General features: G+C 44.7%; 2 protein-coding genes across 6 annotated transcripts in view; one reads left to right on the plus strand and one right to left on the minus strand.

Annotated features, from left to right (window-relative positions):
- The window catches only part of Hacl1 (2-hydroxyacyl-CoA lyase 1), a 36,224-nt gene extending 35,576 nt beyond the window's left edge, over positions 1 to 648 (minus strand). For 2 of the 3 annotated variants that reach the window (XM_075988786.1, XM_075988785.1), the window contains exons 1-2: positions 342 to 648; positions 11 to 115 (exon numbers count right to left, since the gene is read on the minus strand). In XM_075988786.1, the coding sequence (XP_075844901.1) occupies positions 11 to 115; positions 342 to 431 (195 nt within the window). In that variant the 5' untranslated portion in view covers positions 432 to 648. The remainder of the gene's footprint in view (positions 1 to 10; positions 116 to 341) is intronic. The other variant, XM_075988787.1, reaches the window with a different exon arrangement.
- Positions 616 to 20,398, plus strand: part of Btd (biotinidase) — a 36,272-nt gene continuing 16,489 nt past the window's right edge. For 2 of the 3 annotated variants that reach the window (XM_075988788.1, XM_075988792.1), the window contains exon 1: positions 616 to 700. In XM_075988788.1, coding sequence (XP_075844903.1) covers positions 669 to 700 — 32 coding nt within the window. In that variant the 5' untranslated portion in view covers positions 616 to 668. The remainder of the gene's footprint in view (positions 701 to 20,398) is intronic. The other variant, XM_075988791.1, reaches the window with a different exon arrangement.

A 20,398-nucleotide genomic window follows, 5' to 3' on the forward strand; every position in this document is an offset into this window, starting at 1 on the left:
CCACACTCACCGCTTGCTCATTCCTCATCCCGATGTACCTGATGCCCAATTCCTGTGCAGCAAGGGCGATTTCGGTCACGGGGATGCCTACGACTCCGAACATGTATTCCACATTCTGGGGGGGAGGGGGTACAGAGGAATAAACGCAGATCACCAGAAAGGCCAACAGGACCCCCCCCCCCGCCCCGCCGCCCTCCGTCTCTATGACAACGCGTTCTCCTCTCTCTCTCTCTCTCTCTCTCTCTCTCTCTCTCTCTCTCTCTCTCTCTCTCTCTCTCCCTCCCTCCCTCCCTCTCTCCCTCCCTCCCTCCCTCTCTCCTCTCCCTGACGATCCACCATACTTGCGTTTTCAGGGCCTGGGCGATGACTTTAGCACCAGACACCTGCTCCTCGCTTCTATCGCTACCCTCTCCCGAGTTACTTCCCGGCATCTTCCACCTAAAGTTACTTCACGGCACTCTGGCGGCCCACAGCCTCACTATCCAGACAAGCTTCAGAGTTGGCCGCACGCTATTGGTGACACCCGCTTCTGACCGACAGGAGGACAGCCAACCGCTTTTAGCCAAGAGAAGGGGCGGGACTAGGAGTCAGCCCTCCGTGAGGCGATAACATGAGCACGCCCATTCTCCATTCAGCCTTTGCCCGGCTCTGCCGTCAGCGGAGGCGGGATGAACCGGAGACCGCGGCCTATGCCGAGCAGGTAAGAAACCCAACCTCCGAGTTGGCCCGCCGTGGTTTCCGTCTCCACCGGGGCAGCGGCGGGGCTCAGTCCCGCGCAGGCGGGTAACACACGTGCACCTCGAGGGTGAAGGCTGAAGCCGACCACGTGGGGAGGGGCGTGGCTCCGGCGCGCATCCCCGGCCCCGCCCCCGCCGGGGCTTCTTGCTGACCGGAGCAAGCCGCGTGGAGGCTGCTGGGACGCGGCTAGCTTGGAGCTAGTGGAAAGTTGAGGAAAATGACCCATGGGTCGTGCTGTCATGCTTCGGCACCCTCTGATTTCATAACTGTGGTTTTTGCACGCCACAGAATGTGCACGTTACTTAGGTCTGTGCTCAAAGGTGTACTCTTTTTTTTTTAATCATAGATGACACCCAGGTTGTTTGTCGAAAGATAAACTTGTCCAGAACATCCTTCACACCGCAGCTGCCCCTGCCCTCTGCCTGGTTTTTATTTATTTTTGTTCCTGTGGAGTGTCACTAAGTTAATAATGTTGGTTGCTCTCGACTTACGGGTTCAAGGCGAAGCCTGCTGTCTATACAGCCAATGGATTCCTTTCTCAAAACAATCACAACCAGAACTCTGTATGAAGTGCACACTTAACTCTGATTAGAACAAATCACTGTAATTCAGATTAAGTGCGTTTTTTATATAAAAGAATTAGCCTCCAACTGACCATATTTTGCCATTTAGCCAAGTGAAAAACCATTGAGCTGGTTCTTGTCTTCACCTGCAGTGCATGGTACAGCATTTCACGCTTCCCTCGTTGCCTGTAGTGATTGAGCAGAAGCGATGTGAACACTGACTGGAAGGCCAAGAGTCACTCCGGTTGCATCCCACTGCACCATAGTAACCCCAGGATCTGTAATTTACACAAAGCACTCTGTGCAGGCATTGCACACGTTAATCATTGCACACATTAATCATGCTGGCAGTGTGCTTGAGATTTTATTTGTTGAATTTTGCCCTGGTTGAGGCAGACGTGGTGGTGTGTGCCTTTAAAGCCCAGCACTTGGGAAGCAGAGGCAGGTGGATTTCTGTGAATGAGAGCCTAGCTACTCTACCTAGTGTGTTCCAGGACATCAGAGCTATGTAGAGAGATCCCTGTCTGAAATGACAAAACAAAAATAAAGAGGAAGGAAGAAAAAAAATCTGGCATTTTAAAAATAATTTATTTAACTTTATTTTATGTGCATTGGTGTGAAGGTGTCAGATCCCCTAAAACTGGAATCACAGACAGTTGTGAGCTGCCATGTGAGTGCTGGGAATTGAACCCAGGTCCTGTGAAAGAGCAGCCAGTGATCTTAATCACTGAGCCATCTCTTCAGCTCCTTGGCATTGTTTTTAAGTTTACTTGTTGCTCAAAGGAAGAATAAGCTTTTTGTTTTGTTTTTGTTTTTTCGAGACAGGTTTTCTCCATAGCTTTGATTCTCCTAGAACTTGCTTTGTAGACCAGGCTGGCCTTGAACTCAGATCTGCCTGTCTCTGCCTCCCAAGTGCTGGGATTGAAGGCACCACTGCCCCGCTGGAAGAATAAATCTTTAAAAAATGTGCTAGGGATTGAACTTAGGACCTTGTGCGTATCAGGCAAGCATTCTACCACTGAGCTGTATCACCAGCTCTAAATTTTAACTTTCTTAAAACAGAAGGCTAGGGGGTTGGAGAGATTGCTCAGTGGTTGAGAGCAGCGGCGACACTCCACATGGCCTGAGTTTGATTTTCAGCACCCACATGGTATCTCACAACCCTCTATAACTCCAGTTCCAAGGAAACAGATGGCCTCTTCTGGCCTATGAGGGCACCAAGCACACACATAGAACACGACACGCATGCAGGCAAAACACTCGTACACATGAAATAAAATAACAATAATAATAAAAAGCAAAAGAAAAGGCAGTGTTGGTAACAAAACTTTCCAAAGGGCAGAACCAATCATCAGAATCTAAATAGTGATTATTTTAATGATCTAGATTTGAGATTATGAGGAGTGACTTGGCAACTTTCCTCCAAGTGGGTGAAGATAATATCTAGGTACCTGGGAGAAGCAGGGAGAGCTGTAGGTAGGGTGTGGTGAGGCATGCCTCCAATACCTGTACTCAGGAGGCTAAGGCAGGAAGATCCCAAGGTGAAGGCCAGCCTGGGCTAGAGTGTCCCTGACCCAAAAATAAGTGATTAAAAAGAAAGTCGCAATATTATGCCCAGGAAGATTAACTTTCAGAAGAAGGCAACTTCTATAGGCAGTAATTCCACGGCCCCAGATTGTGATGTTATCTCTGTCGGTTCATACGAACACTAGGACTCCTTACAACCCTAGCTGAACCTGTGATAAATAGGTCATGCCTTACCAAAAAGTGGTGCTTGGTTACCAAACAAAGAAGGAATTAGGATTATTTGTTAGTCCACCTTCATTTTGTTGTCGTGACAAACACCTGACCAAAAGCACATTCAGGGAGGAGAAGGAGTCATAGTCCATCTTTCAGAGAAGGTTGTCAGGTCAGAACTGAAGGCAGGGACCATGGAGGAACCTACTCGCTGGTTCATTCTGTGGCTTACTCCCTGCCTGGTGCTTACTGAGCTTTTTCAGATAGCCCTGGACCCCCTGCCCTATGAGCTGGGCCCTCCTGCCTTGATGTCCATCTTGATTCGTCCCTCACAGATGTGCCCGCAGACTGGCAGCTACTTTATGCAGACACATTGCTCAGTTGACTCCAGGCTGTTTCAGGTTGACGATCGATGATAACTAGGAAATTTGTGACATATTATAGAAGGGCTAAAAAATCAAAGTGGCTAACAATCAAAATGGAAACTGAGTCCATATCTTCTGCTTTTCTGGTATGGGGATTGAACCCAGGGCCTTGGGCTTGCTAGGCAGCTCCTACACCTGCTGGGCCTGGGAATAGAGCATATGTTAAAGAGCAGAAGCAGCTTTACTCCACCCCCCCCCCCCCCGCGGGTACCGGAACTTCTAACTAGTTAGGGCCACAAGCAGGGGGATCCGCGTTGTGACCCTGAGCAGGGGGAGTTGGTCCTTTTTGAAGCAAAAGCTGCAAGTTGGGGGCAGGGTTGGGGTGATATAAGAAAAAGAATCTTTACAATTTGAGGTTAAGCTCTGGGTGACAATTTGGGTACATTCTGGGAATTTACATGTGATAACGTTTTATAATTAGTAGTACAATTTGTGATAACAAGGTATTTGTACAAACTTAACGGGGTTTGTGGACACTTGCTTACACAAGTCTGTGGCTATCTTAACACGATGGAGAGCTTAATTTTTAACCAACTGTTCCCCCATGACTGAGAATATAGGACAGCGGTCAAGCAATAGAAGAAGCTGGGTAGGTGGGTTAATAATGTTCAGACTTACTCTGAGGTCTTCGTACCACTAAGCCCTGTTTTTACTCTTTTTTTTTTTTTTTTTTTTTTTGGTTTTTTTAAGACAAGGTTTCTCTGTAGCTTTGGTGTCTGTCCTGGAACTAGCTCTTGTAGACCAGGCTGGTCTTGAACTCACAGAGATCCACCTGCTTCTGCCTTTGGGATTAAAGGCTTGCACCACCACCGCCTGGCCTGTTTTCGCTTTTTTACGTTAATACAGGGTTTCACTAAGTGTCCAGGTAGGCCTTGAACTTTGGGTCTTCTTGGCTCAGTCTTCTGAGTAGCTAAGAGCACACAGCTATGCCACCTGCAAGTAAAAAGCCAGGAACAAAAACGAAAAGGAAATCTATATAGAGCACTATTTTTACAAACAACCCTTAAACTACACTGCAGGAAATGCGCTGTAGAAAACATCAACAGAGACAGAACAGGCATCAAATAAGGGGTAAAATGGTTGCTCGAGTGTAACAGGCTAAGTTGATTCTGTTTGCTTCTCATTAAATTTATCACCTTTATAGTAGCAAAGCTTAGAGACAAGCTTGAAGCAAAACTGCCCATGGGAGACAACTTTAGACGCTGGAGCCGTCAGGGACAGCTTAGTAATAACTCAATAATAAAAGCTCCTGGTCCCCGTTTTGTTGAAAGGCACTAAGCACTTTCCCCTGGTATCCTCTGACCTAGAGAAAGCTGGATTCCTGCCTCTGGCCTGAACTTTGCCTAGTAGTTTAATGCAGCCATGACCTAGCACTGAAGCCGGGAGCACTATGGAAAGAAAACAGAAAGAATGTGGTTCTCGTGCTTTGTCCATTCTGGGTTTGTTTTGTTCTTCTTTTCTTTTTAAAGTAAATTTGAAAGAGTTTCACATTAGCAATAACCACCGCAATGATATGTGTGCTATGAAGGCATAATAGCTCAGCATGTAGTGTTTCTCCTTGGAACAGAACTGCAAAGTCCCCAGGGTTGAACTAAGGACATTTTCATAAGGGAAGACTTAATATCATAAACTGGTTTCTTCATCATAACCTTTGAGCCCTTTCTTGGGGCTTATCAACAACTCATTGTTTTCTTATAGTTAATATTTATGGCATCTTTCAGACCCATGAAAGGATCAGAAGTTACTACAAAGCTACAAGCCAGCTTCTAGCTCAGGAAAGCCACACAGTGGGCGGGCCTCCTGTGTCCCGCCCTGACCGCATCTCCTTTCCCATCCCATAGAGGGAGCCATTACTTTGAACTTAATGTTTATAATACCTTCATGATCCATTTTTAGGGTGTCTTAATCCATTTCTGTTGTTGTAAAAGAGTACATGACACTAGGCATTACCTATTGTTCTGTGGTGCAGGGGAGGCGATTGTTCCACCTCCATCCCTGACCCTTCCCCTGCTTTTTATGTTGAGGTAGGGTCTGTGAGTTGCCTAGCCTGGTCTTGAACTCACTCTGGAAGGCCTTGAACTGGTGAGCCTTAGCTTTAGCTTCCCAGGCAACTGGGGATTATAGAGTCTGCATTATCAACCCTGGTCACTGCTAAGTACTGTGTAAGGACTCCTATTTCTGCCCACTTTTCTAGCAGCTCAGAAGAGTCCGTTACTAGAATCGGGTTTTGGTGAGAACTGCAGAGCAGGAAGGCAAGCAAATGTGTGAGGAGGAGAGAAAAAGAAGACCAAACTAGAGATGGTGAACTCATTCCTAAACAATTCATGAGGATAAATGAGTCAGACTCCCTCCAACTAGACCCCACCTTCCAGCATGGCTGTGTTGAGGGAAATATACCATTTAGGGGAACACAGTCAAACAGTAGCAGACTTTTAGGTTAGTTTCTCAGGATATGGATAGCGCACTCTGAAGATTTTGTATGTCTTAACGCCTATGTGAGTCTCTGTGTAGAATACTGGTGTGAGGTATTGCCGGTTTTATCAGAAATTGTTCTCCAAGGTCATTTTAAGAACTTTCCTTCATAACATCATTGTGTGAGAACTGCCCTTTTCTCCATCAATTGAAACCTTACTGTTTTTGTTTTTGCCAATCTAGTCTGGCATGGTAGTGCGCACTTATAATTCTAACACTTGGGAGACAGCAGGCAGGTTCATCCTCAGCTACATCGTGAATTCAAGGCCAGTCTTGATTAGGAAGAGGATTAATAGCAGGAAACAAAGAAGGGTAACAAGGAAGAATATGATTGAAATGCATCATGTTGATTGTGAACCACCCTGTGGTTGCTGGGAATTGAACTCAGGACCTTTGGACTGTCAGTGCTTTTAACCTCTGAGCTGTCTCTCTGGCTCCTGAGCCATCTCTCCAGCCCCACAGTCCAGTTCTTAACACATGGGATTTTATATCTTAGGGAGTATAAGAAATCTCTGAAGACATTTTTGGTTATCACTATCAAGGGACACTATTTGCAACAGTGTCTATGATCTGGGTGTTTTGTTTTTGTTTTTGTTTTTCTAGACAAGAGTTTCTCTGTAGCTTTGGTCTTATAGACCAAGCTGGCGCTGGACTCACAGACATCTGCCTCTGCCTCCCGAGTGCTGGGATTAAAGGTGTGCGCCACCACTGCCGGCATCTGGGTATTTTAATAACCTGTAGTAGCCCTGACAGCATATAATTATCTGGTCCAGATAGGCCTGGTGGCCTTTGCCTTTAATTCCAGCACTAGGAAGGCAGATACGGTTAGATTTTTGTGAGTTCTAGGCAAGTGTGGGTTAAGTCCAAAGTATCAATACTGCAGAACTGAGAAATGTTTATTTTATTATTTTTGTTTTGTTTTGTCAAGACAGGGTTTCTCTATGTAGGCCTGGCTGTCCTGGATTTCACTCTGTGGACCAGGCTGGCCTCGAGCTCGGGGATTCTCCTGCCTCTGCCTCCCAAGTGCTGGGATTAAAGGTGTGTGTTACAACTGCCTGGCTTCATGTCATTCTTTTGTTACACACCACACACACACACACACACACACACACACACACACACACACAATTCAAGTAACTAGCTGGGCTATGGTGGTTCAGGCCTTTGGTCCCAGCATTTGGGAGAGAGAGACGGGTGAGTCTCTGTGGGTTCAGGGCCAGCCTGGTCTACAGAGTGAGTTTAAGGACGGCAAGGGTACACAGAGAAACCCTCTCTCAAAACAAAACAATAAAAAACAAAAACAACAACAAAAAGTACTGCTGCTGTCAGTGATTATAATAGCACTGTGAAACTTTTGGGAAAGACAGTGGCAAATTAATTATGCTTAAATCAATATGAGTATGTTCTTATATTTAGTTTAAAATATAAATTTAAAATATTTCAAATTTACAGTTAAATTTAATACTTTAAAAAAAGAAATGCATCGCGTACATAGGTGAAATCTCATAAGAAAACCTGTCATTATGCATATTTAACATATGCTAGTGAAACATTAAAATAAAATTATAATTTTTGCCAACTTGATTGACATAAAATAACTTCTCATTTCCAAAGATACTATGATTATGAATGAAGTAAAGTTTTGCCCTTTTCTTTACTAGATTATTTATCTTTTTCTTATTGGTTCATAGATATCTTTTATATGTCCTGAATGCAAATTATTTGTCTTTTCTTTGTTTATAGTTGCTTTTTTTCTTTTTGAGAAAAAATTTCCCTACTTGAGCCACACTAGTCTTAAACTAGAGATCTGCCTGTAGTTCCCTTTGAGATGTTGAATTTTCTAATTATCTGTGATAATTGTTTTCCTTTATGTTTTATTTCTTGTATCTCATTTTATAAGTGGTCCCTAATTTGAAACTTTTAACCCTTTTTCTGTGTCAAAAAGTTTGTTTCATCTTTTGTATTTATTTGATTTTCTGACTTTGTTTGGACTCACTAGGTAGTCTAAGCTAGCTTTGAATTTGGTATTCTTCTGCCTCAGCTTCTCAAGTGCTGGGATCACCGATGTATACCACTATGCCAAGCTCATTAAGTCTCTAGTGTACCTGGTGTAGGTGACCTGGTCCAGCAAGTCATTCTTCAGTGGCAGGATCCTGAGGGGGGAGACCCAGGGATGAGGGAACAGAAAATAAAAAATAACAACAAAGCACCCAGAAACTCTGGGACCAGGAGATCTCAATTAAGCTGATGGTTTATGCCAAGTAAGTATAGCATCTTATATACATTTTACAGGGGAAAATGGGCAGAGTCAACAGACAGCTATCACACAATGAGATGGTGTCGGCAGGAAGCTAACCAAGCAATGATGTACAAAGGGAACACAGGGAATCTCAAGTGTGTAGACAGAGCACATGGCAGCTTTGGGACTGATAACCCCAGTCTCTTCAGGGGAAAAGCCAGGTTCCCAGGAACCAAAACCTTAACACCTTCCAAGCCCTCAACCCAGCCCCAAACCAGATCTTGCCAAGTCTGCCTCTGGGCAAATACATAGAACTAGTGTTCTCTTTGTTATTCCATCAGTGCCTCTGAGAAAGCCTTGGGTTGGCCTGGCTCCCAACAACCAGGAAATGCACACACACAAGGGGCAGAGGTGTGTGGAACCTGCACTTGTTTCTACACAACACCTTTATGAATTAGGTTTGCTTGGAAATCTATCCACCCAAAATTTGGTGGTTTAAAAAAAAAAACAACCTACGTATCTGTGAACCCAGGTTCAGCTGGGCTCATGATCAGCTGGCCTCATTCATGAGTCTGATCATTTGCCTATCACTAGATTATACTGGCAGTTGACAGACAGGGTTGTCTGTCTGGGCACCTGGCATATCTGCCACTGAAACACATCTCACTAGACACCTGCTTTCTTCATAGCTGTAGAATGGGACAAGACCCATTGTGTAAGCCTTTGCACATTTGGTAATGTCCCATTTGACCCAAGTTACTTGGCTAAACTTAGACTTGACTCTGAGCTAAATTACACTATGAGGAAATAGAGAGGGAACTAATTGATTGGGTTTTGTAATAGTCAAGTTGCCATAATAGTCAGTTGTTTGAGCACCATTTGTAACAGTTCATTCTGATTCCAGTATCATGTTCTGTCGCTTTAGACACATATCAAGCTTCATGTATGCATCGCTTTCCTCTTGCTGTGGTAAAATACCATGAGCAAAGCAACTTCAGAAAGAAAGAGTGTATTTTGGTTACAGATCCAGAGGGATAGCGCTCATCAATACACGGAAGGCATGGCGGGGTGGCAGGAACAGGAAACGGGCTGATCATATTTTCATTTACATAGGAAGGGGGTGAGGTGAGAGAGAGAGATTGATTCCCATGTGCAAGAAGAAAAATGAGGCTGTAAACCCTTAAAGTGACCCCCAGTGACATACTTTATCTGGAAAGATTCCACCTCCTAATGGTACCATAACCTCTCCTAACAGTGCCAAACAGCAAGGCTCAAGTGGGCAAATACATGAGCCCATGTGGCACATTTCTTAATTCAAGTCATTTTATACACACACACATATACATACATACACACATATATCACATATATACATATATTTGCTCTATTTCCATCATATATATATTGAATAAAACTTTCTATTTGCTTCCTCTTCTAACACCTATATGATACTATTTTGTTTCTTTTGACAGTGTCTTCAGAGTTTTAAGTCTGGTTTGGTTTTTCGAGACAGGGTTTCTCTGTGGGACGGTCCTGGTTATCCTGGAACTCACTTTATAGACCAGGCTGACCTCGAACTCACTGAGATCTGCCTGCCTTAGCCTCCCAAGTGCTGGGATCAAAGGTGTGAGCCACCACCACCAGGCTCATTTTGTTAAAACAAGGTTTCTCTATGTACTGAGGTTGACCTAGAACTAGTTATATAGCCCAGTGTGGCCTTGAACTCACAATCCTCCTTCTTCAGGCTCCCAGGTGCTGGGATTACAGATCTGAGCCACCACATCTGGCTTCTGCCTTATTCTGTGTGTGTGTGTGTGTGTGTGTGTGTGTGTGTGTGTGTGTGTGTTGTATGTACATATTTGAGTGGCATGTGCAGGTACATGTTGAGGCAGATGCCGGATGTCTTTTTCAGTTGCTCTTTAACTTAATTTTAAGACATGGTCTCCCTGATTACAGCATACACCAGTGCTCCCCACATTCACGTGAGTGCTGAAGATATGAGGTAACATGCATGGCCGGCAGATTACAGACCAGGGCACCTCCTGACAACATCTTCTCTATTAGTTTTAAGGAAATAAAGAGGAAAGAAGCGCCTACAGACTAAAAGACACTTAAAAAGTCTATTTTTTTTTTCAAATGGGCAACAGTAAATTAATGTTTAGTGGGTGACAAAGCTGTTTTAATAATTTTTTCTTTTTATTTTATGTGTATTGGCATTTTGCCTGCATGTGTGTGAGAGAGAGTGTCATATTTCTTGCCACTGGGGTTACAGACAGCCATGAGCTGCCACGTGGGTGCTGGGAATTGAACCCAGGTCCTCTGGAAGAGCAGTCAGTGCTCTTAACGACTGAGCCCTCTCTCCAGTTCCAACAAAACTGTTTTTTTAAAAAAGAAAAAAGAGAGAAAGAAAGAGACATGGTGGTTCTAAAAGTGTTTTAATTACATGAACATTTATAAATAAGGTTGTCTGACTTAATAAAACAAAAACAAAACCTAGACATCTAGACACATAATTAAATTTTAGCTTTAGATTCTCAGTGGAAAAAGTTTTAGTATAAAGATACTTTTAACATGTGAAATTATGTGAAAATCAGATATGACTGGCTTTCCATGTCTGACAAAAGCCATAATTTTTATTTAAGGTGGTAAAGAAGTTTCCATTAGCCAAGCCTTCCTCATAGCTAGAAGAGGTTGCTAGGCAACCTTTGGGGAAAGTCAATGGAACTGGCAAGTACATCCTGCTTCTCCACCATGTGGTGCCTAGACTTGGAGCTGTCATCTTGCCACCACAGGGTAATCCTGCAGATGGAAGACACATGCAAAGGCGGATGGAAAGAGAAGAATTCGAGTCTTAGTGAAACCTCTTGAGTCTGACGTCATGGAGAAAAAAATTCTTCTATATCCTATGTAGGCAGAAGTTTCTATCCTACAAGCCACTCCTAAGTAATCATGCAGAGGCTTAATATTAATTATAAATATTTGGCCAGTAGCTTAGGATTGTTACTAGCTAACTCAAATTTGAAGTCAAGATACCTTTAAAATATATTTTGGTTTAGCTTAGCAGTCTGTACAATGAAATGTCTCTCTGTACTTAGCTCATTCACAGTCAAAAATTTTAAAGAAAACACAATAATATGCATAATCCAGACTCTCTATGTATTTTCCATCATTACGTGGCTTATTTTTCTTTACTCCTTTTTTTTTTTTTTGGTTTTTTTTTTTTTTCGAGACAGGGTTTCTCTGTGGTTTTGGAGCCTGTCCTGGAACTAGCTCTTGTAGACCAGGCTGGTCTCGAACTCACAGAGATCCGCCTGCCTCTGCCTCCCGAGTGCTGGGATTAAAGGCGTGCGCCACCACCGCCCGGCTCTTTACTCCTTTAATCTATGACTGTACTCATTTATATTACTTTTACTGTCTCTTTAAAGACTTTGTTTTATTTTTTAAACTTATTTCTTTTTATAATTGTCTATACTCTTTTTCTTCTCTATCCCAAGCCTACATACATTTCTCCAACACTGTGACCTTTTCAGAGGTTTATTTTTGTCTGAATCTGTCTTTATTGCGTATCTGTAATTATTTTTTGATAGGATCACCTTTTTTAAAAAAAAAAAGCTAAGCAGGCATGGCTAGGACCAATTCTATGGCCCTGCCTGTTTGCTCTGCCCAGGTCAACATGGTGGAAGTAATGTTCACTGCCTCTGTGAGCCATGCTCAGTGTCCCAGCTCCAGGGACACAGCGGGTCTATGTTGCCAGCAGCAGGTCTATGTTGCCATTAGCAGATTGTAGCACACTACTCACAAGCCCCTACTAGCAAGAGTGAGGGGGCTGCCCCCTTTTTAAAAGAGGCTGTGAAGTTTTTACTGCTAGTGCTGAATCAGGAAGCCTTCTCTTAGAGGCGCTACACCTCTTTGCTTGCTACCAACAAACAGAGCCTATCTGGAAAAAAAAAGTGGTTACCAAGAATCTGTGCTTGACTCCCATTTTTGTGGGTCTAGAAGCGCTCTCTCTCTCTCTCTCTCTCTCTCTCTCTCTCTCTCTCTCTCTCTCTCTCTCTCTCAAAGCTTCTTTTAGGTCTTATGTAGATCCATGTCCCATTTGGTGGACACCATTTTGTAGATAGAGATTGCTTGTTCATTTCAAGGCCACCCAGACCTGAAATAATCACACAGAAACTATATTAATTACTACATTTCTTGGCCAATAGCTTAGGCTTCTTATTAACTAACCCTTACATCTTAAATTAACCTATTTCTATTAATCTATGTATTGCCACGAGACTCATGGTTTGCCAGTAAGGTTCTGCGGCATCTGTCTCCTTTGGCAACTACATGGTGTCTCTTCTACTCCACCTACCCTCTCTCTACATCTGTTTGAATTTTCCATCTGGCTTTACTCTGTTAAGCTATTGGCTAAAAGCAGCTTCTTTATTAACCAATAGCAATAAAACATATTCACACTATACAGAGGGGAATCCCACATCAAGGGAGGAGGGTGGAAGGGGACTGGAGAAAAATATATAGTCCATTCTTATCCAAACAGTTAAAATTAAGAAAAAAACTGTAGTTCTGTGCAAAGTTGTGCAAGTAGTCACAGTTCTGTGAGAAATGGTATTCTACAGAAGACTCACTAGAAACATAGTTGAGACCTTTTCTACTAACACAGAAATTCAATGCATTCTCAAAATTCAAGTTTCAAGATTTGGAGAGATACTAACATTCCATCACATAATTAATTAGAAAGTAGTGAACAGAATTTTAGGAAGATTATGTAAAGAAAGGGAACATGAGTTTTGTTAATTCTTGAAGGCAGCTTGAATTGATTTCTTGGGAAATTAACGAAATCTTAGCAGCTAAAGTATTATTAAGAAGAGCACTCCCAAGCCAGGCGGTGGTGGCGCACGCCTTTAATCCCAGCACTCGGAGGCAGAGGCAGGCGGATATCTGTGAGTTCGAGGCCAGCCTGGTCTACAAGAGCTAGTTCCAGGACAGGCTCCAAAAAACCTAGAGAAACCCTGTCTCGAAAATCAAAAAAAAAAAAAAAAAAGCACGCCCATTCTCGACATCTTGGTGAGTAAACTAACAGCTTTATTAATGAAGGTATTGAGGGATGCAGCAGTGAAAGGCTGCTGTAGAGTGGTGGTTTCCTCCTAAGGATTCAGCACGTAGGGGGAATGTGATGCAAATGTCCTGCTGAGAGTTACACACTTCCATAGGCAGGTGGGAGAGTCACACACTTCCACAGGCGGGTGGGAGAGTCACACACTTCCATAGGCGGGTGGGAGAGTCACACACTTCCATAGGCAGTGGGAGAGTCACACACTTCCATAGGCAGGTGGGAGAGTCACACACTTCCATACGCGGGTGGGAGAGTCACACACTTCCATAGGCAGGTGGGAGAGTCACACACTTCCATAGGCAGGTGGGAGAGTCACACACTTCCATACACGGGTGGGAGAGTCACACACTTCCATAGGTGGTGGGAGAGTCACACACTTCCATAGGCAGGTGGGAGAGTCACACACTTCCATAGGCGGGTGGGAGAGTCACACACTTCCATAGGCAGGTGGGAGAGTCACACACTTCCATAGGCGGGTGGGAGAGTCACACACTTCCATAGGCGGGTGGGAGAGTCACACACTTCCATAGGCAGGTGGGAGAGTCACACACTTCCATAGGCGGGTGGGAGAGTCACACACTTCCATAGGCAGGTGGGAGAGTCACACACTTCCATAGGCGGGTGGGAGAGTCACACACTTCCATAGGTGGGTGGGAGAGTCACACACTTCCATAGGTGGTGGGAGAGTCACACACTTCCATAGGCGGGTGGAGTATGCGTTGAAGCATAGTCCCACGCCTAGTAAACTGAAATAGAAAGGACACCCAGGAACTGCACAATGCTAAATTGCCATTTTGTTTTGAAGAGACTTTGGGAGGTGGTGAAGGTAACAGAACCTCACAGCTACTTCCAGATAGTATTTTGGAGATGAAGACTCAGTGGCTAGTGAAGACCTCCCAGGTTTATATCTCTATGTGCCAAGTGGGAACTCGGCTTGCCTCTTCCATAACGGTATAAACACAGTTTCGGGTGCCAGGACTGGGACTGATTCTGTGTCTTGCCCTTTGCCCTTTGGTTTTTTTTCAGTGCGAAATAACAAAACTGTATGTGTACTGTATTGGCCTTTCCACCACTTGGATTACGACACGCTACTTCACTGCCTGCTATTGTCTTCTTGCCCTAGAGGCTGTCCTTTAGCCTAGCATTTGTGGTTCATTGATTCCGGAGCTGCCAACACAGAAGGAATGACTTGATTATACAGTGAAGTCCCTGTGGTTGTGCCCACCACACAAGTTATTTTGTTTCCTCCTATTACCCTGTCTTTAGATCTCATCCAGCTGTCATCCTTACTGTTCATTTTCTCTAGACTCCCTTTTAGGTCTTTATTCCCGTTCACGTCGCTTGCTTTTCTAATTCTTGAAGATTTCTATTGTTTACTTCATTTACACCATCGTCAGGTTCCTTTGTTTGCCATAACTGTGTGTGTGTTGGGGGGAGGGTAGGGGGTTGGAGCACAGGCTGTTGAGGGCACAAGTGGAGGCCAGAGGTAGACGTTAGGAGTATAAGGTGTCTTCCTCAATTGCTGTCTAGAATCTCTTGCTGAACCTGGAACTTGCAGCTGCAGCTGGACTGGCTGGACAGGAAGGCCTTGGACCCGGCCTTACAGATGATGGACATGGACATCCTTGCCTCTTACATGGCGCTGGGATCCGAACTCAAGCTCTCATGCTTGCACACAGCCACTTTATCCACAGGTCGGTTTCTCTAGCCTTATTTTCTTCCCTACTTCTTTTTCATTTCATTTTGTCCTCTTCCTCTCTGTCTTCCTTCCCTCCTTCTTCCTCCTCTTTTAAATGCTTCCTTCTCTTGTCTATTTTGTGCTGGTTTTTAAATATATAATAAGCAATTATTGCTTTGTTTTCATTCATAACAGAGTGTTTAGTAACAATTTTTACTACGTGTGGTAATTTTCTGGTGAGTAATCTTCAATTTCTTTTCTTATAGTAGTTTTCAAAATATCTTTGGCTTTTTGTTTACTCAGTTCAGAACGAGTGAATCCTCCAGCACAGTTTGGGTTTATTTGTAGGAGTTTATGTGGGAGGTAAACAAGGCTGTGTGATAATTACCTTCTCTCTGCACTTTGAAGATATCTTATTTCTTTCTCTGATATTGAAAAGTCTACTATTGTTCAGCTCACCATAAAAAAAATCACTGTACCAGCTTTTTCAAATTAAAATTAGGGTGTGGGCGGGGGAGCGCATGCCAGGTGGGTGTGTGGAGGTCTCCCTAAGGTTGGTTCTCTTCCACCTTTATCTGGGAGCTGTGGCGTGAACTCAGGCCGCCACAGCTTTCTCCACTGAGACATCAGGATGATCCCAAAGACCTGTATCTTTAAAGGTCATGCTTTCCCACGTTTGCTTCCAAGACTCACGATTGCATAAGATTGCCTTGCTGTAGGGTTCTTTTTTATTTTGCTTTTTCGAGACAGGGTTTCTCTGTGGCTTTGGAGCCTGTCCTGGAACTAGCTCTGTAGACCAGGCTGGTCTCGAACTCACAGAGATCCGCCTGCCTCTGCCTCCCGAGTGCTGGGATTAAAGGCGTGCGCCACCATCGCCCGGCTGTAGGGTTCTTTTTTATCCTGAATTTATTATTTCTGTGTTTCGTTATCGGACATGAGGCTTTCCTGTAATTACTTCGTAGGAATATTGTGGGACATCATATGTGGTTTCCCTGTCTCTACCCTACTTTCTTTGTTTTTGCCATTTCTGTGCTGTATGTTTTTTTAATTTAAAGATTTTTTTAATTTGAATTTTATGTATCTAGGTGTTTGCCTAAATATTTGTCCGTGCCCCCCATGCGTGCAGTGCCCCCCATGCGTGCAGTGCCCAAGGAGCTGAGAAGGGGGCATCAGACCCTCTGTAGCTGGAATTACAGATGGTTGTTAGCAGCCATGTGAGTGCTGGGTACCAAACCCAGGTCCTTTTTAAAAGCAGCAAGTGCTCTTAACCACTGAGCATCTCTCCAGCCCTTCATGCTGTGTGCCAGCTCTAATCCTCATTCATCTCTTACAAACCTCTCCATCTGACTCTATTTAATAATCCCTCGCTCTTTGATCCACTTTAGGGCCCACTGGGCTCTGTCAGTCATCATCAGTGCCTTTGCCATTTTTCACTTGGGTTACAATCATCTGAATTTGCTGGGGGTCTCATTTTGCTGTGTTCTTTGGATTCCCTTGAGTAATAATTTCTTTGTTTTGTGATGTTGAACATTTTGTTGATGACTCTAATTGGAATGTCCTGTGTGGTCTGGATCAAGAGTTTCTATAGAGGGGGCATGGACTGACATTTCCAGGCGTCTCAGGAATGTGAACATCTTCGGAATTTTGTGCTTCAGCACCTTTATCTTGTGGCCTGGGTTGTGTGTGTTGTCAGAATTTGAATTCCCCACTCACTGTAAACAAAAAGCTTTGGTTATCACTTCTCTGAAGTGTAGTGTCCACAGCCTAACTTTGCTATGGCAGATGGGTAAGCTGCCAAGAGACTGAAGACAATACCCAGACATAGGAGAGTCCAGTGATAATGGAGACCATGAGCACTTACCCCTCCACGGTACCTCCTCGCCACCCTGCTTACTCCAGGTAAAGGGGTTATAGGCAAGCTGACTAAGTGTTGGTCTTTCTTATTTGCCGCCTTTGTTTCTGTGTGTTCAGCATCCCAGGGTCAAGCTGTCTTTAGGGTCATATAGCCAAACAAGTTCTCTCTGCTTCTCACAGGTGACAGCACTGGTCTGTCGGTTCCCAGTGTCCCTTTCTGTCTTCTTCAGGAAAGCAATAACCAGAGCATTCTGGTTCTGCCCCTCCCTCATTGTCTCTTTTTACTTGAAGGATCCTTGGGGTCAGAAATGGATTAGTTCTCAGGGATCATACTGGGGAATACTCATCCCTTCTCTGGAGATAGTGGGGGGATTGCTGATGGCTTTTTATTTTCCTACTTAGAACAAAGCAGAAGATGAGATATATGGTTCCAGGTCCAGCAGTTTCTTTTCCAGGCAGGCAGGCAGGTGTGTGTGGTTTTTTCCATCTGTCTTCTTTTTTTTAAGATTTATTTCTTTTATGTACATGGTGTTTTATCTGTATGTACACCTGCACACCAGAAGAGGGCATCAGAAAGAGACATTATGTATGGCTGTGAGCCACCACATGGGTGCTGGGAATTGAATTTAGGACCTGTGGAAGACCTGCCAGTGCTCTTAACTGCTGAGCCATCTCTCCAGCCCTCCGTCTTTTCGGTGAGGGAATAGTTCCTCACGTCTTCTTAGCTAGATGCACAGATCTCACCACAACCCTAAGATTTTTTTTTTTCTTAGACTGTCTCTGACAATTAAAAACTAAACATCTTAGATGCCAGGCTTGGGAAATCTTCCAATCCTACCTTCCCATTCTGGCTTCTAACTTATTTTTTATTTAAAAGACTTTATTTTTAAGAAAATCTTTAGGTTCATAGTAAAATTGAACAGAAATTACAGTTAGCCTGTACCCATCGCCCTGATTCTTACACAGCCTGCATCATTATCAACATCCTGGACCAGAGGGTGGTACATTTGGTACAGGCTATAAACGTGCCTTGGCCCATCATCATCCAGCAAAGCTCGTAGTTTACATTAGGATTTGCTCTGCCCATGGTATTTGCAGCCCTCTTTTGGACACAGACACAGTGGTTATAGATAGTCCTTCACCCTACAGGAAGGAGGAGGCTATCGAAGTCCAGCAGTCCTGCACTCTGGACTCAGAGCTGAGCTCACCGGCTTCAGGCACATGGCTGTGAATGAGGTGCTCCTTACGCTGAGCAGTTTCCCAGCCATGAGACCCAGATCGGGCCTTCAGTCTCTGCTGATTGGCACAGGACAGGGCTCACTTGTCACCAGAAGGCAGAGCCACCGACCACTGCATGGGCTGTTAGACATTCAACCCTCCTTTTCCAGCTACGCAGTAGTTACTTTTCTGTGGCTGTGATACAAATATAGAAGAGTTGATTTGGGCCTGCAGTTCTAAAGAGCTGTAGTGCACACTAGCGGAGACAGCATGGAGCAGGCATCTGGAGCAGGAAGCTGAGCGAATCAGTCTTCAACCACAAAGACAAAGCCAAGACAGCAAACAGTGCTAGACCATGAGTTCTCAAAGCTTCATCCCTCACTGACAGTTCCTTCAAGGCCGCACCACCTCCAAACAGCAACACCAGCAGGGAACCAAGTTTACTTGAACCAAGGGAGTGTATTTCTCCTTCAGACCATTGCACCCTGACTGGCCCCCATTGCCATTTCCCACGCAGACTCTGCAGTGGACGTCGCCAGGCCCCTACTGTGGCTGTTCCCAGCACTGGAGCCCTCAACCTGGTACCTGGCTCCAGTGTTGTGAGTCTCTGAGAAACACTGCCAGGGACTTCTCCAATGCTGGCCTGTTGTACCAGGCAAATGCTTGCCCTAGATTTAAGGCTGGGGAAGAGAGGAATTCTGTGGCTAGAATTGCCATCTGGGACACCGGGGCTGTCAGGCTTGCCTTGTGCGCCTTCCTCCCTAGGGTGCCAGGGCTGGAGCTGAGGCGCGCTGTTTTTTCGCGGCAGCAGCTTTGTGTTTCTCCATCCTTGCGAGATTCCCTCTGTTCCTTCTTGATTGCCAGTGTTCTCCTTACCCCCTTGGCATGTAGTTCTGCCCTACTTACCCTGGCCCTTCTGACATGCAGAGGAAACGCTAACCTCCGGCTTCGCCTGGAAGCACCTGCTGTGTGCCCTAAGCTTCATTGACCTGTGGCTTCAGTGTCTGGTAGTCATCTAGGAATTTCCAGCCATCGCCCTGAATCCTGCACTCCTCCTCCTTCTCCTTGTGCAGGTTCTCCACTCGCGTGTTCACAACCTTGTAATCGTCCCATAGTGTGTGTCCCTGCTTTCTTTCTGGAGTTTTTTGTGGCTGTCGTTCGTCCATTTAATTTTTTTGTTTGTTTGTTTTTTTGTTTTTCGAGACAGGGTTTCTCTGTGGCTTTGGAGCCTGTCCTGGAACTAGCTCTGTAGACCAGGCTAGTCTCGAACTCACAGAGATCCGCCTGCCTCTGCCTCCCGAGTGCTGGGATTAAAGGCGTGCGCCCCCACCGCCCGGCTGGTTCGTCCATTTGAAAGACAGTTTTGCTGTATTGTGGTGCTTGCCCCAGACAGCCCCCCTTTCCTGGCTTCCTGAGTCCTTTTATTTGAAGTTTCTATTAGCAGAGTAAGGTAAAGAGATTATTTTCTCAGCCACGTCTATTCTACTAAGGAGCAGCTAAGGATTCTTCATTTCTGTTAGTTTTTTGTATGTTGTACCTGGAAGAACCCATCCGTTCTTCCACCATGTCTTTTTTCCCCCCAGCTGAGCCCGTAGCATAGTTGTCATAGTATTATAAGTGCTATTCTGATATGTGTACTGCCTTTTCAAACTTTGGTTTTGACGTTTTAGTATCCTTGTAAATTTTTGTTGAGAAGGTTGGAGAGATGATTCAGGGGTTAAGAGCACAGGTTGTTCTTCCAGAGGTCCTGAGTTCAATTCCCAGCAACCATATGGTGGCTCACAACCATCTAGAATGAGATCGGGTGCCCTCTTCTGACTTGTGGCAGCAGAACACTGTACACATAATAAATAAGTAAATAAATAAATAAATCTTTAAAAAAAAAGTTGTTGTTGTTGAGAGAATGACATCATGCTCTGGTAACGCGAGCAGCTTCAGGAACCAGGCCTTTGGTAAAGAGGTGGTGGGGTGGAGAGCCCACCAGAGAAGACCACTCACCAGCTGAAAGTCATTCCAGCTGGCTGGACCTATACTCAGGGATTCAGGACCCAAGTGAGTGCCCCGTGATTAGAGTAAGGGGTTTTTAAAGGCTAAAACCATATCCTGGTGACTCTGTCTTGGCCGTTGCAGTGGGTGGTTTTGTGCCTGAGAGGAGTGTAACTGACGATAAGATAAGCGGTCTGCTGCAGCTGGAGGTTTCCCTAGGCAGGCCATTCAACAGAAGCTTACCTAAATTAGCGGGGCACCTTGACCTTGGGTTCCTAGAACAGAGTTGGGTAATTTTCCACAGAGCTTACCAACAAAAGATCAAATTCCAGCTCCATCTAAAATGGCTGCAGCAGTAATATAAGATGGAGG

Source organism: Microtus pennsylvanicus, chromosome 10 (genome assembly GCF_037038515.1).
Source record: "Microtus pennsylvanicus isolate mMicPen1 chromosome 10, mMicPen1.hap1, whole genome shotgun sequence".
In the NCBI taxonomy this organism is placed as follows: Eukaryota; Metazoa; Chordata; class Mammalia; order Rodentia; family Cricetidae; genus Microtus; species Microtus pennsylvanicus.